Source organism: Castanea sativa, chromosome 5, assembly GCF_040712315.1.
Source record: "Castanea sativa cultivar Marrone di Chiusa Pesio chromosome 5, ASM4071231v1".
Taxonomy (NCBI): Eukaryota; Viridiplantae; Streptophyta; class Magnoliopsida; order Fagales; family Fagaceae; genus Castanea; species Castanea sativa.
In genome coordinates, this window is record NC_134017.1 from 24,406,722 (window position 1) to 24,421,447 (window position 14,726).

Below are 14,726 nucleotides of genomic sequence, written 5' to 3' on the forward strand. Positions count from 1 at the left end.
TAGTCTCTTGTAGTACTTTAGTTTTCTATCTAGCTATATCTTGTTTGTTCTTTCTTTCTTTTTTTCTTTTTTCTTTTTTTTTTTTACTTACAACAATATAGAAGATGGGAATTAAAACTCAAGTTCTTCTTTATGGAAGAATCGGAAATAGCATTGGGCCACAACATATATTTTTTGTTCTATATTTATCATATAAGTAAAAGAGTTTTGATTCTCATATATCTACTATTTCATATCTCTTTTTTCACATTCACTTTTATATGTTAAAATGTAGACGTATAAAATGTAGACATTCTCACTACATGTGTGTGTGTGTGTGAAATAGTGGGTGTGAACAAGTGTGAATGAATATCTTAATTATTTTTTAAAGTGGTTCTCCACTTAAAAAAAATGAAGTTTTAATAAGTTATACATAAAAATAAATAAATAAATAAAAAAGTGAAAGTGCTAAAAATAAAGTACTATATTGAAATGAGTTTGGAGAAATTATCAGTTTACTGGAGGTAATGATCATTTTGCAATTGACTTGGGGCTTCAAGATTTGGAGGTTGAAAGTTGGACTCGTTTATCAATGGTGGAACTTAATTCCTAGCCTCCCTTACACTTGCGGATTGGTCAGTTGTTGCAGGACATACATGTGTTGACTCGTGGTTTCAGTACATGACTCGTGCTTTAAGCTTGCTGTACAGCAAGCTTTATGCGGTGTTATTCTTCTTCTAATAAACCAGCTCAAAGGCTTGGACAAAAGGCCAGGAACTATAATGATGTAATGTACATGTACTGGCTAGGAGGAAGATTCTCCACCAAAGTTTATTTGACACTGATGTATCCTTTGTTTAAATTTTCTCTCTAATGAAACTGCTATCGTTTTTCAAAAAAGAAAAAAGTTGGAGAAAATATAGCGTAATAATAAAGCTCCTAGTCTATTTTGAGGGCCTGTATTTTCCATAGCAAGCAGAGGCAGGAAATGAAAAGCTAATGAGATTACTTCAAACCTTTGAGGAGATTGGAGTGCAAAGAAGATTAGATTGTTGAAGAAGATGGAAGCTCAAAGATTATGAAAAAGAATGAGAGAGAGAGTGTGTGCGCGTGCATGTTCAAAGACTGAAGTTATTAAAGGAAAAAAAGAATTAAATAAATAAATAAAATAAAGATCAATAAAATTATAAGTTATTTATCAAGTTGTTTTTAATTGTACCGATCATATATATCAATGGGAGATAATTGTTACAAACACGCTAATTATGCAGTCAAACTAAATGGTTACCATATTTCAGAGTTCAGACCTCCACCTTAGCTTATACATTCCCATTACTACCTATTTAATTTCAATCTCAGTGGTGTTATCTATGTGATTTGCATTTTTCCTTAACTTAACAATGCTTGACACTAACACTTGTCATCAAAATTCATGTTTTCTAATTAAAAAAAGGAAAAAATTGCTATAAATTATTAGTGAAGATAAGATTACTCATAAATGATAAAACTTTGTTTTTACTTTCTTTCTAAAAGTAGGAAACTAAAACCCACAACTGCATGTTAACTTTAAAGCCAATCTTTGAAAACACACTGAAGATTTTGTAGAAGTAAGCTACAATCATTTATTTTACTGAAACCTCCGTATATGTTGTATGTGCTTACTCTTCTTTAATTATTAAAAATATTTTGGGACTTCGAGAATTTTTTGGCTGCCCCTATATTATTGACAAATTGTTTCCGCACAATGACAAGGACCTATCAAATGTCAGATTCCAATTTCATAATTATATAGGACGTGTTTGAACGTCTATAATTTTTACCTTTTTTTAAAAAAGATTCCAACTTAAATATTACAGAACTCATTTAATTATATTTAAGCCAAATCCCAGTATTTTGAAACCATTTTCAATTCATATTAACGTTTAAAATCTCCAGAAAGTATCGATTGAATTGTAAGACTTTTGGTATATTTTTGTTAATGATATGTCTTAATCAATTATTCTCGCAATTTAGATAAGATTAGGATCCGCGGATCACCACTTTACTGAATGCATGGTTCTTAAAGAAAATAGCTAATCTAAATAGACTAAACGCACATTAAAAAGGTGTGGTAACTTTCATTATGTCAATATTCAATAATCTACAACTAGTCCTCAATTTCATGCAATCACAACCGTTTATAAGTTGACTTCACACTTAATTAATTCGTCATTGCCATCACCAAGAAAATTCTCAAGAAGTGGGGGGTAAAACAATCACAGCAAATTGAAATTCCAATCATCGGGAAATTCATCATTGCCATCCTCAAATAGCCCAGCATGATAAAAGTCCATCCACAACAAACACTTACATCCAAAAGTGTTTAATGCTTTGATCAATAATCCTAGATATGTCCAAAGTGGGACCTGGCAGGACACATGAGCCCACCACACTACATGTGTGAAATGTGCACCAGCCACCCATCTCTGAGTTAGAATAAAGATCCATTATTAATAAGCCATGCAACTCTTACAGAGAAAGATGCAACAACTTTTTTCTCTTTTCCATAAACCCTAATATACCAATTCATACCTACATATGATCCATTTCTATATATATGATCTCTTCTATTCACGGTTTCCACATTCCTTTTCACTCCTAGGGCTAGCAAGATCTAGATTCTCCTTGCTTAATTTCTTTTATATATTCTTCCTTTCTATCACTTTTTCTTTTTGGTAGGTAATACTCAAAGTTGAACTTGTTGTGCTTTTGGATCATATACTACTGATTTAGAGAAAGTGGGGATGAGAAGTCACTCATGTTGCAATAAGGAAAAGGTGAGGAGGGGCCTATGGTCTCCAGAAGAGGATGAGAAACTCATAAACTATATTTCAACCCATGGCCATAGTAATTGGACCTCAGTTCCAAAACATGCTGGTAATTAACTTGTTCACTTCTATATACTTTCTATGGCGATAATCTAATTAAGTTGTTCTAACTCTTATATATTTGCTTCCTTTAGACCTTAATTTGCAGGCCATCTAACCCTTAGAAATTTTTTTTTTATTATTCACTTCCTACATTCTCTTTAATAGGAGATCTGGGTATATCATAGATCTACAAGATTCTTGGCTAACTTGTATAATATTTATTTCCTAGGTTCTTCACCCCTTTTTTTCCCCTCTCTTGGATTTATGATGCAGGCCTACAAAGATGTGGAAAGAGCTGCAGACTAAGATGGATAAATTATCTGAGACCTGGCTTAAAACGAGGGAGTTTCTCTTTCCAAGAAGCAGCTATCATCAAGGAACTCCATAACATTCTTGGAAACAAGTGGTCTCAGATAGCCAGGCACCTACCTGGAAGAACAGATAATGAGATTAAGAATTTTTGGCATTCAAACCAAAAGAAGAAGCTCATGTTCCATGCAGTTAATGTTCCTGGGGCTTTAGCAAACTGTCCTGAAATTGACCATCCTATTAGTTCAGAGGAAGATTTCTCCCCTATGAATGCAAACCCTAATTTGATCCTACACTCTCAACAAGATCAGCTACACCATCCAGCTCCAATCACAATACTACAAGGTTTAGTTCTTGGTGATCTTGAATTACAACATACCAACTGTTGTCCCACTTTGGTTAATTTCCCATTTCTAATCCCACCAGCACTATCAGATTCATCTTCTTATGCCACTTGGTCATCACTGGGCTATGACCAACCCCATCAACTTGCTTCCAGTGATCTGTATGATCAAAATTTCAGCAAGGGAGTCACTCCACTTGATACAAGTGGCCCTATGATCAATCCAAGTATCAAAGAAACACCTTATGATAATCCAGAATTTGCATCCAAATTCATGTCATTTGCACCTCCTTTACCACAATTACCACACCCACCTGCTAGACTCTCATTTTCTCCATTTGGGTCTTTTTCGTTTGATCATTCACAAGTTCAATCCATCCAAATGGAGTACACCGATGCCATCATATCATCATTGCCATCATCATGTTTATTACCATCACCATCATCATTGGCAGCATCATTGTTGCCACCACTACAAAGGTGCCAATTTCTATCGACACCTAATCTTTCTTCAATCTGGGAACCCTAGACATGGGACTATAGTAGAATAAGGTGTTGTGTACTAAGGGTTTCTTCAAATATGCATAAGAAATAAGTAGAAGGAAGAATAAAGAAAAACCAAAATGTTGCTAATTCAATGCGATATATTTATGGAGTATTAATGGTGCTCAAGTTCTAAAATTATGTTTAGGTTCTTTGATTGTTCAACCCACATGCATGGCTTATGATTGTGTATTACTTATTTCACTGGTGATCTAGTACGCTACTACCACCCAGGTTTCATTGCTATTTTCAGTGAGCTCTCTCTCTCTCTCTCTCGCACACACACACACACAGAGTAAGGACATCATGCGAAGACAAATTACACAATATACATAGTCAAATGCCAAAGTGAAAGTGATACAGAGAGAGAGAGGCCGGAGTGAATATGACACTCATCTACTTAAGGACGAAGTTGCTGCAGATGAGTACGTAGTACATAACATTTGTCAAAAAAGTGCAAAGCAAAAGGCTTATTGCCAGGAAAAAAAAATCCTGTAATGGAGGAAGGTTAACCATAATCCTATTTAATTATCATTCTCTTAAGGGGTTTGTCATTAATATATATACCGTTTAATTAAATTGGTACTTACGAACTTGATATAAGGGATCTACATATATATGCATGCATGTTTTTATATGTATATTTATCTACTATTAGTATTAGGGGAATATTGATGACATGCCACTTAAGAGAATGATGACAAGTTCGTAGTTCAGCTTATCATATTGAGGAAAAGAAAAAGAAAAGGAAGGAAAGGAAAGGAAAGGAAAGGAGGATTAGTGTGGTGAAATCAGCCATGGAGAAATGGGTACAGTCACTGTTGGTTGGTGAGGATGATGATGTTGAGTTATGTTGGCAGATCTTCAGCAAATAAAGCTTGTTGTTGAGGATGATGACGAGTTCTATTCTCTTTTATTGGTGCTTTTGGGTTTTGGATTTCTATTTTCTAGGGATATCGGTTTGGACTTTGGAGGACCCTTTTGATGGGTTTCTTTAAAATTTGAATGAGGAATTTGTGAACCCAACTTTTCTACTATAAGTTTTGCCACAATTGTGACATGTACAATTGTAAGTAATGAAAAAAAATGCACTGGGTCTATAGAAATGATTATTCACCAATATAATCACAATATATGTCATCAAATTGTGATGAATGATATGGTACTAGAAGAATTGAATTTGAATAAAATGTCAGCTTATATTTTGAGTTGAGAAAACAAGGTTTTTTCAGCTAAAAAAGTTCCAACAAATGTTGAAGTGGTGCAGCAATGATGTTTTCTTGGGCAAGTCAACTGCCAAAAAAAAAAAGTTTGTTTTATTACTTTGATTTTTAAAAATTATTTTCATTTTTCTATTTTTTTTAAATGACATTGTTTTAAGTGGGTTAAAGGTAAAAATATGACCGAACAAAAGGCTAGCATTGACTTTGTTGTATGTTTTTAGACCCCTTAAAACACCAGTTGATTAACCTAGTTATTTAGCCAAGTGATTACTTAGATAAATTATTTAGATCAAGGTTAATACAAACAAATCATATCATGTAAAGAGTACGGAAAAGTAAATAACACAAAATATGATAACTCAGGAAAACCAAATTGGTAAAAAACCTAGGGAATATTTAACATAACTATCCTCAAGGTAAAACAGGATCCACTATAAAAGAATTTAAGTTTTACAATAGCAACTTAAACCACTAACATCTTATTGCTATCTTGAGTAGAAAAATTACTACCACGACCACATGACAGCTCCGAGTCCACAGACTACTTTTTTCTCAGATCCACAACATCCACAAGTATACCACTTGTTTTTCTTTAAACTCTTGAAACAGCAACTAAAACAATCACCAAGCTCTCGACATCAATCTTAATCTTGATCTTGATAACCCTAAGTGTGTATGAAGGTAAACACCTCTAGATCTCACAGGAGATTCACACACACAACAACAACAACCTAAAAAACATAGTTAGGGTTTTTTTATTTATATGAGACATAAAATATAAAACCCTACACGTCAAACGAGTTTGGGCTGAGTTGGAAAAATTATGCAAGAAAACATTCTACACGAGCTTTGATCGATCAAGTCTAATTTTCAATCGATTGAACCTTGCATAAATTGAATAGTAATTTTCTGCAATTACTCGATTCCAACTTTACATAAACACATACTTTGAGCAGCCTAAATCTAGACTAAACGTTTTGATCATGGTTTGCCAACATATACATATTGAAATTCTAATACATTAGTTCATAATTTCTTAAAACCTAACAAGCTCCCCCTTTGGCAATCCGTGACAAAACACATTCCAAAACAAAAATGCTCAAAGTTACAAAAACAACTCATTACAACAAAATACCCAAAAACAATTCAACTTAACTACTATCTATCAGTTGTTAATGTAGACAGCAGCACGATTGAATCAGCCTGTATATTCCTATAACACTCAACAAACACATAAACGCATGTGTGAAAAATACAAGTAAAAACAAAATAAATTCTTGATTTCACAAAACAACAAAAAATAAAAGACATATATCATGAATAACCTCATAACATAAATCAATAATCAAAGTAGCACATGTGAAACAAGAAACAATAAAAGAGAAAAAAAAAATGTCCCCCCCAACATATACATCCCATATCATGAGCCAAAAACAAAAGTACATCATGAATATCCTAAATACAATCTAAAGCTCCAAAGCTCAAAACATCAAAATCTCCCCCTATCTCCATCAATATGTACTCCCCCTTTTTGTTACTAATTGCCAAAGGACAATTAAGGCGCATCACCATCAAAAGAAGGTGGTGGAAAAGATCGCCGAAGACTCGCCAAATCTGCACGTAAAGCCTAAAGCTCTGTGAGCACGTCCACCAAAAGTTGTCCATGCGTCGCCTGAACGGTCACGACAGTATCCAACACACTCCGAATGGATGAATCATCCGAAACAGTAGGTGGAGGATCAACTACGGCAGTGGGATCAACAAACTCCTCAACAAATGGATCACTAGATGAAGGAGGCCGAGATGCATCACCCATAGAAGACTCTACACAAGGGCGTTTAGAGTTAGCTTTCATCTGAGCTACTCTTTGCCTAAGAAATGTGTCACCTATGGGGGTGATGATATGAACAGACTCGGAGGCAGGAAAATCCTCTAAACCCAAATCTAACAAAATCCGATGAATGAAAACCGGAAAGAAAAGAGCATGTGACTGAGAACTACTCCTATGAACCTCAACCAAGGATCGAATAAAAAGAGGCGAAAAACACATAGGAGCATCAGTCACAAAGGCATACAAAAAAAAAGCACAATGTGTTAGGTTCTAAAACCTTTAGGTTTAAATGTATTAGAACTCTAATTTGTAATGTTGGGAAACCATGATCAAAACGTTCAAGTCTTGTTTAGACTGCTCAAAGTATGTGTCTTTAATGTAAAGTTGGAATCAAGTTGCTACAAAAGTTATTGTGCAATTCTGCCCAGCTCGATCGATCGAGAATTAGACTCGACCGATCAAAAGTCGTGCAGATTATTTTTCTACAGAAAATTCCAACTCAACCCAAGCCTGTTTTGTGTGTAGGGTTTTATGTTTTGCGCTAGGTATAAAAGGGAAAACTCTAGCCATGTTTTTAGAGGTTGTTGCTGCTGTGTGTGTGAATCTTCTGTGAGATTTAAAGGTGTTTGCCTTCACACATACTTAGGGTTATCAAGGTTCAAGACTATGTCAAGAACTTGGTGATCATTCAATTGCTGCATTAAGAGCTTAACAATATACAAGCGGGAGTGCTTGTGCTTGCTGGGAATGCAAGAAGGAAGTAGTCCGTGGACTCGGAGCTGTCACGTGGTCGTGGTAGTAAGTTTCCTACTCGAGGTAGCAATAGGATGTTAGTGGTCTAAGTCGCTATTGTGTAAACTTCAATTTCTTCATAATGGATTCAGTTTTACCTTGAGGATAGCTAGGTTAAATCCTCTCCAGGTTTTTTACCGGTTTGGTTTTCCTAGGTCATCATATCATTGAATTCTTTATATTTCCGCTGCTTTGCATGATATGATATATTTGTGTTAACCTAGATCTGCTTAATTTACCTAAGTTAATCACTTGGCTAAATAACTAGGTTAATCTGATTGTGTTTTAAGGGGTCTAAAAACGTACACAATGCTCAAGATGAATGGTGTGCAAGTAAGAGATAGGCCAGATAGAATGACAAGAGATCCAGAAAAACAAGTAATGAATCTTAGTAAGCTCATGTGAGGTGATATAAGGATCAGAACCCCACTAAATGGTAGTACCAGTAATGAGGGACAAGATGTCGTCCAGGAGAAGGGATTCATCATAAGGATAAACAGGCTGTTGTACCAAACGTACACCAAGAGCAGAAGCCACTACCTGAGGAGTAATGACATACTCTGCTCCCTTTATCCAACTCTTCACAAACTGAATGTTGGATGAAGTGGAGTAAACAAAGAGGTTCGAATAGAACTCTCTGATCAAAATAGTCGGAGGAGGGTGATCTACATCTAAAAGAGGCAACTAACCCCTACGATCAAAACTCCTAAGTATCTCAGGATCAACCTCATCTAAAAGCACTTTCCTCTCAGCCCACACCTTTCTATATACTTTCAGCTTCTTAAAGGTTTCCAAATTTTTCGGGCTAAGGAACTTATCACTCTGGAAATCAGGGGTAGAGGTGGAGATGGTTTTCTTATTGGCTCTAGTCTTCCTAACCATGATGCTAAGGGAAGGAAAGGAAAGACAAAAACAGAAACCAAAGAAAGAAAAACAAAGAAAACCAAGGGCAGACTACATCAGACAGGGTTAGAGAGAAAACAACAATAGAAAATATCATTCTATATGATGCACGAACTAAATGAACAAATGATGCATGCTCTAATGCATTGAAAACATTTCAATTATACTTTAGAAACCAACAATTGACTTGAACATAGAGTTTTAGTACAAAAACCCCAAATTTTGAAAAAACCCAATTTCAAAAGATAACCCAAACTGAGCAATTAACCATCATACTAGTTAGAAACCATCATATAATGAATTAATCAATCAATTACACAAGTCAATTTTACCAATTACAGTCCAATTGCACAAAATTCCCAATTTCATGTAGTTTCAAGCCCTAGAATTTCAAATTGTTCTCAAATCACCAAATTAATCAAATTAATGCATGGAAAACATGTTTATAGCATCTAAGAACAAAAACCCAATGATTAATTTTGAAAGAAAACAACTCAAAAATCAAAAACCCCAAATTCCTATAGGTTCGAAAATCACACCTAAAATGCATGAAAATTGTAAATAAAATGAAAAAGAAAGGGTAATAAGGTCTTCCCGGCACTTGAAGAAAAAAACCTTGAGAAATATTTGGAAGAAAACAAGAAAAATCTGACTTGAAGTAGATCGGTCGAAGAGAGAGAGCAAAAAGCTTTTTGAAAAGTTTGAAAAGTGAAAAACATGTGAGAAAGCTTGATTTAAAAATCTCTCTGACCGATTTTCGATCAGTTGAAAAAATAGGATTGATCGATCGATCTAGCATCAATCGAACACCAATCGAGCCAGGTAGATTATGACCTAAATTTTTATCGCATTTTCGATCGGTCGAGCAACAAGTTCAATCGATCGAAAATCTTGAAAAAACAATTTTTTGAAAAACAACGCATTTTAACGCAAAAACTCCTCAAAGCACATTGTTTTATGAATGAAATGCATGAGTATGAGATGAAAATTTTTTCAAAAACCCTTGAATTCAACCCAGATCTTCCAAAACAAGATTTTCAATGAATTTGTCTTCAAAACACAAACATTAAAGCATATTTTGCATTAAAATCCGAACATATTTAATCTAGGATGGCCACAACAAGATCACACACAATATTATGTACTAAGTTTAGCAAAGAGTAACTTGTATAGTGTATGCAACTAGCAAAAGTATAAGATACATGTGAGATGATAAGTAAATAGAAATCAATCACATTTTCTACAGAATTCATAACATGAATTTGAAAGTGACTATCACCTAAAGAGTTACATCATATAACTCCTACATTTCCTAGAAAACAAGCTTGCAATCATGTAAGTTTCTTGATTTGCCTCAAATGTACACACCAATTTTTATTTCAATTTGAATTTATTATAGCTCAATAATGTACACACTAATTTTATTATATTTGAATTCATTATAACTGAGGCTACACCTTATGTTCTTTTTGTGCATGTACTACACTTTGTCGAGCACAAAATCATATGATATGCACTAAGGTGTTTATGATTGGCTAGTAAACAGTGGTGAGATGGTTATTTATGTATTTCCCTTAGGATTTTTTTAGTTCTTAAAATCTAAAGCATGTGACTTCAAAATTAAGATCATATGATCAAAAACTATAAACAACTTTCACACAACATGCACAACATAGCCAAAACTAATAAAGTGCAATAAAGTAAGCTCATCCAAGCTAAATAAATGATATAAACAAGTTATGTATAAATAATATGGCCAGCCTTAATTTCAAGTCCAAAGAAAATAATGCAAAACACATTTTTCCTTTCTTTTCCTCCTTTTTTTTTATATTGAAAAAAAAAAAAAAACAAAACAAAACAACCTAACGTGAAATGCATGAATGTTATGCAATGCAAATCCTAAAAACAAAAAGAAACTAAAACAACAAAAGAAGAATGGTCACAAAGAATAGAGAGATGGAGCACAAGGACCATGTCAAAAAGACTCAATTAGATTGAGCCTTTTGCATCCAAAACCTCTTAGATGCCACTCTAGCATTGGAGTTGTTATTCTGATTAGAATGATGACCAACTCCAAGATTAGAATAAAGGTTCAAAGCCTTTACTAACTCATCAATAAGTACCATAGGATCTTGTGCTTGAGTACAGGTACTTTTGGCTTATTTGCACGCTTAGCAACTTGCAACTTGAAACAGTTAAGACGGATGTGCCCAGACTTTCTACAAAAATGACAAACCCATACCGGTCTATCATGCAACTTATCCTTAGGAGGGTTAGGAGTCTTAGACTTAGACTCTTTAAGATCAACCCTAATCTTCCTAGGAGGTGTAACTTTTACTAATTTGACAATCTCACTCACGGGAGGCTCAGAAGAATGAACAAAATTTGTGAAATGAGTTTCAGAAAAAGCAATGCTTTCTACAAAACCTAGACCGGTTTTGTCTAAAGGAGACTTCTAAAAACTCAACATGTGATCAAGTTTAGAACTAGCAGACCTATTAGTTTGTTCTCTAGCAACAGATAATTCAAGTTCCAAGTTCTTAACTTTATCAAGCAACAACATGTACTCAATCTTCACCTTATTAAGCAATTCATTAGCATTAAAGAGATTCAACAGCAAATTTTTCTTATCAAGTTCAAGAGAAGCAATTTTCTTTAAGCCTAAATCAACATTCATAGCAACCTTTGCAGCAACCTTGCAAAGCTTATTATAGGCTTCTTGCAAATCAACATTCTCAGAGAATTCTCCATTAGAAGGGTTCTCATCAACCACAACACTTTCATCAATTACAGTAGTAGCTGTGAAAGTAATGAAATTTCCATCCTCATCACTACCAGGCTTATGATCAGAAACTTCATCATCACTAAGGGTTATAGTCATAGCTTTACCCTTTAATCTCAAGAATGTAGGACATTCTGATTTCACATGACCATACCCTTGACAACTAAAACATTGTTGACCCAAAGAATCATTGGAGGTTTGACCTACTTTCTCTTTAGATTTATCAGTATTGTTCACTTTAGTGGGTTCATTCCTCTCAGAATTCCTAGGTTCAGCATTGTTTTTACCTCTTGCCCTTCTGTTATTGTTCCTAAGAAAGTTTCTAAAGTTCTTGGCAAGATAAGCAATCTTTGTAGAAGAGAGTTCATCATCAAATTCATTCCCATCAATATCATCAACTGACTTAAGAGCCATTGATTTGGATTTGTTTATCTTAGGTAGGTCTAGCTCATAGGACTAGAGAGATGCTACAAGCTCATCAACAGGGATGGAGTCCACATCCTTGCTCTCAGTAATGGCAGTAACTTTGGATCTAAAATTCTCAGTCAAGGATCTAAGAATCTTCCTAACAATTTCAGGTTAATCATAAATTTCACCCAAATCATAAGCAAAATTAACAATGTCATTGAGCTTAGCATAGAATTCATCAAAACTTTCATCATCAAACATCCTAATACTTTCAAATCTAGTTGTTAATTGTTGCAACTTATTGATCTTAACTGCCTTTGTGCCTTCATGCACAATTTGGAGAATATTCCAAGCAGTATGAGCAACCTCAACATTTGAGATCCTCTTGAATTCCTCCATAGAAACAGCATTGAAAATAGCATTCATGACTTTGCTATTAAAAGCGGTTGCTTCTTTCTGAGAACTTTGTCACTCGCTTATAGGAGTAGTCAACTTCTCCCATCCGTATTCAACGGAATTTCAAACCCTCTCATCAATGGATTTCAGGAATGCTTTTATCCTTACTTTCCTGTAGACATAATTGTCCCCATCAAAGTGAGGTGGGATCACAAGAAAGTGACTGTGTTCCATGACAACAGGGGTCAAGGATCAATTCTTAGATCAAAATATCTAAACATTAGAGCTAACTCGCTCTGATACCACTTGTACTTTTTTAGACCCCTTAAAATATTAGTTGATTAACCTAGTTATTTAGCCAAGTGATTACTTAGATAATAGTTATTTAGCCAAGTAATTACTTAGATAAATTATTCAGATCTAGGTTAACACAAACAAATCATATCATGTAAAGAGTGTGGAAAAGTAAATAACTCACAATATGATAACTCAGGAAAACCAAACCGGTAAAAAACTTGGGGAGGATTTAACCTAGCTATCCTTAAGGTAAAACAGGATCCACTATGAAAGAATTTAAGTTTTACAATAGTGACTTAGACCACTAACATCCTATTGCTACCTCAAGTAGAAAACTTATTACCACGACCACGTGACAGCTCCGAGTCCACGGACTATTTCTTTCTCAGATCCACAGCATCCACAAGTATACCACTTGTTTTTCTTTAAGCTCTTGAAACAGCAACTGAAGCTAGCACCAAGCTCTCGACATCAATCTTGATCTTGATAACCCTAAGTGTGTATGAAGGTAAACACCTCTAAATTTCACAAGAGATTCACACACATAGCAACAACAACCTTAAAAACGTGGCTAGGATTTTTGTATTATATGAGACATAAAACATAAAACTCTACACGTCAAACGGGTTTGGGTTGAGTTGGAAAATTCTGCAGAAAAACATTTTGCATGAACTTCGATCGATCGAGTCTAATTTTCTATCGATTGAGCCTTGCATAAATTGAATAATAATTTCCTGCAATTACTCGATTCCAACTTTACATAAACACATACTTTGAGCAACCTAAATCTAGGCTAAACGTTTTGATCATGGTTTGCCAACATATAAATATTGAAGTTCTAATACATTAATTCCTAATTTCTTAGAACCTAACAATTGTTGTGATACTCAATAGCATGAATTTTAAGTTTTAAAAGTTGAGAAATCAATTTAGAAACAATCTCAAACTTAAAAGGTGTAAAATGCATTTTATCCGTCCAAAAAAAAATAGGGCAAATTACACTCCCTTCCCTTGAGGTTTGGAGAAATGACACTCACCTCCAAACTTGAAATAAAAAACACTCCCCTCCCTTGAGATTTTAAAAAAATAACACTCTCCCCCTTCTGTAAATATTAGTAACGAAATATTCCAATTTTAAAAAAAATTCTCTTTACCAAAACTTAACCATGGTTAGAGAAAATAGCAGCTGAGGTGAATTTGTTTCTATGAATTTGCAAATAAAAGTCTTTAACATCAATCTAGGTTTTCAAAGAAGCGGTAAAGGATGAGCGGGAAGGGATGATTGCCGAAATTTTAGGTTTTGTAAAACTTTTAAGAATAAGTTGAGGGCAATTTGGGAAATATGTTCTTAACTAAAGGGTAGGTTAGTACACAACATTTTTAACATTAATTTAATAGAGTTTAGTTAAATGAATGTCAAAATGGGAAAATGTTTTTCCTTTTAATTAAGTTTGGGGGTGAGTGTCATTTTCTCAAACCTTAAGGGAGGGGAGTGTTATTTGCCCAAAAAAATAAAATAAAACAAAACAAAAACAAAACAAAAAACACTCAAGAGCTCTAAAGTATTATGTATTAGCATCATGAATAGGAAAAATATGAAGAATTATACTTAGGAGAAAATTGCTTATATGTATCAATTCATGTAATTCAGTCCTTTCTCACGAGCTAGAAGAGGACCATCACAAACAATATCTATCTTTCATTTTAAGTAGATCTAAGTGCCTATTTGGTATTGATGTGGGAAATAGAGTTTTAGCAGTGTAGTTTTAGTGATATATATGTGTCTATTTGGCATTGTTGTAAAAGGTTAAGGTATAATTGTAAAGCTTTTACAATATAAAGTCTTAACTGGAAAAAAAATATATATATATTAATGTTTCTAAGTATTTGGTAAACTATAATAAACAGTGTTTTAAAATTCTGAATTTATAAAGTATGAATAATAAATTATAGAGCATTTGAATTTCAACTCTAGAACCCACTTAAAACTCCTTTTTTTTTTCTTTTTTTT

At 34.1% G+C, this 14,726-nt stretch overlaps 1 protein-coding gene across 1 annotated transcript; it reads left to right on the plus strand.

The window, feature by feature from the left end:
• The first annotated feature begins 2,762 nt into the window (after window positions 1–2,762).
• On the plus strand, window positions 2,763–4,069 carry LOC142634966 (uncharacterized). Its single transcript, XM_075809192.1, has 2 exons — window positions 2,763–2,895; window positions 3,162–4,069. Exons 1-2 carry the CDS (start codon window positions 2,763–2,765, stop codon window positions 4,067–4,069), a joined length of 1,041 nt encoding a protein of 346 aa, XP_075665307.1.
• The last annotated feature ends 10,657 nt before the right edge of the window (window positions 4,070–14,726 follow it).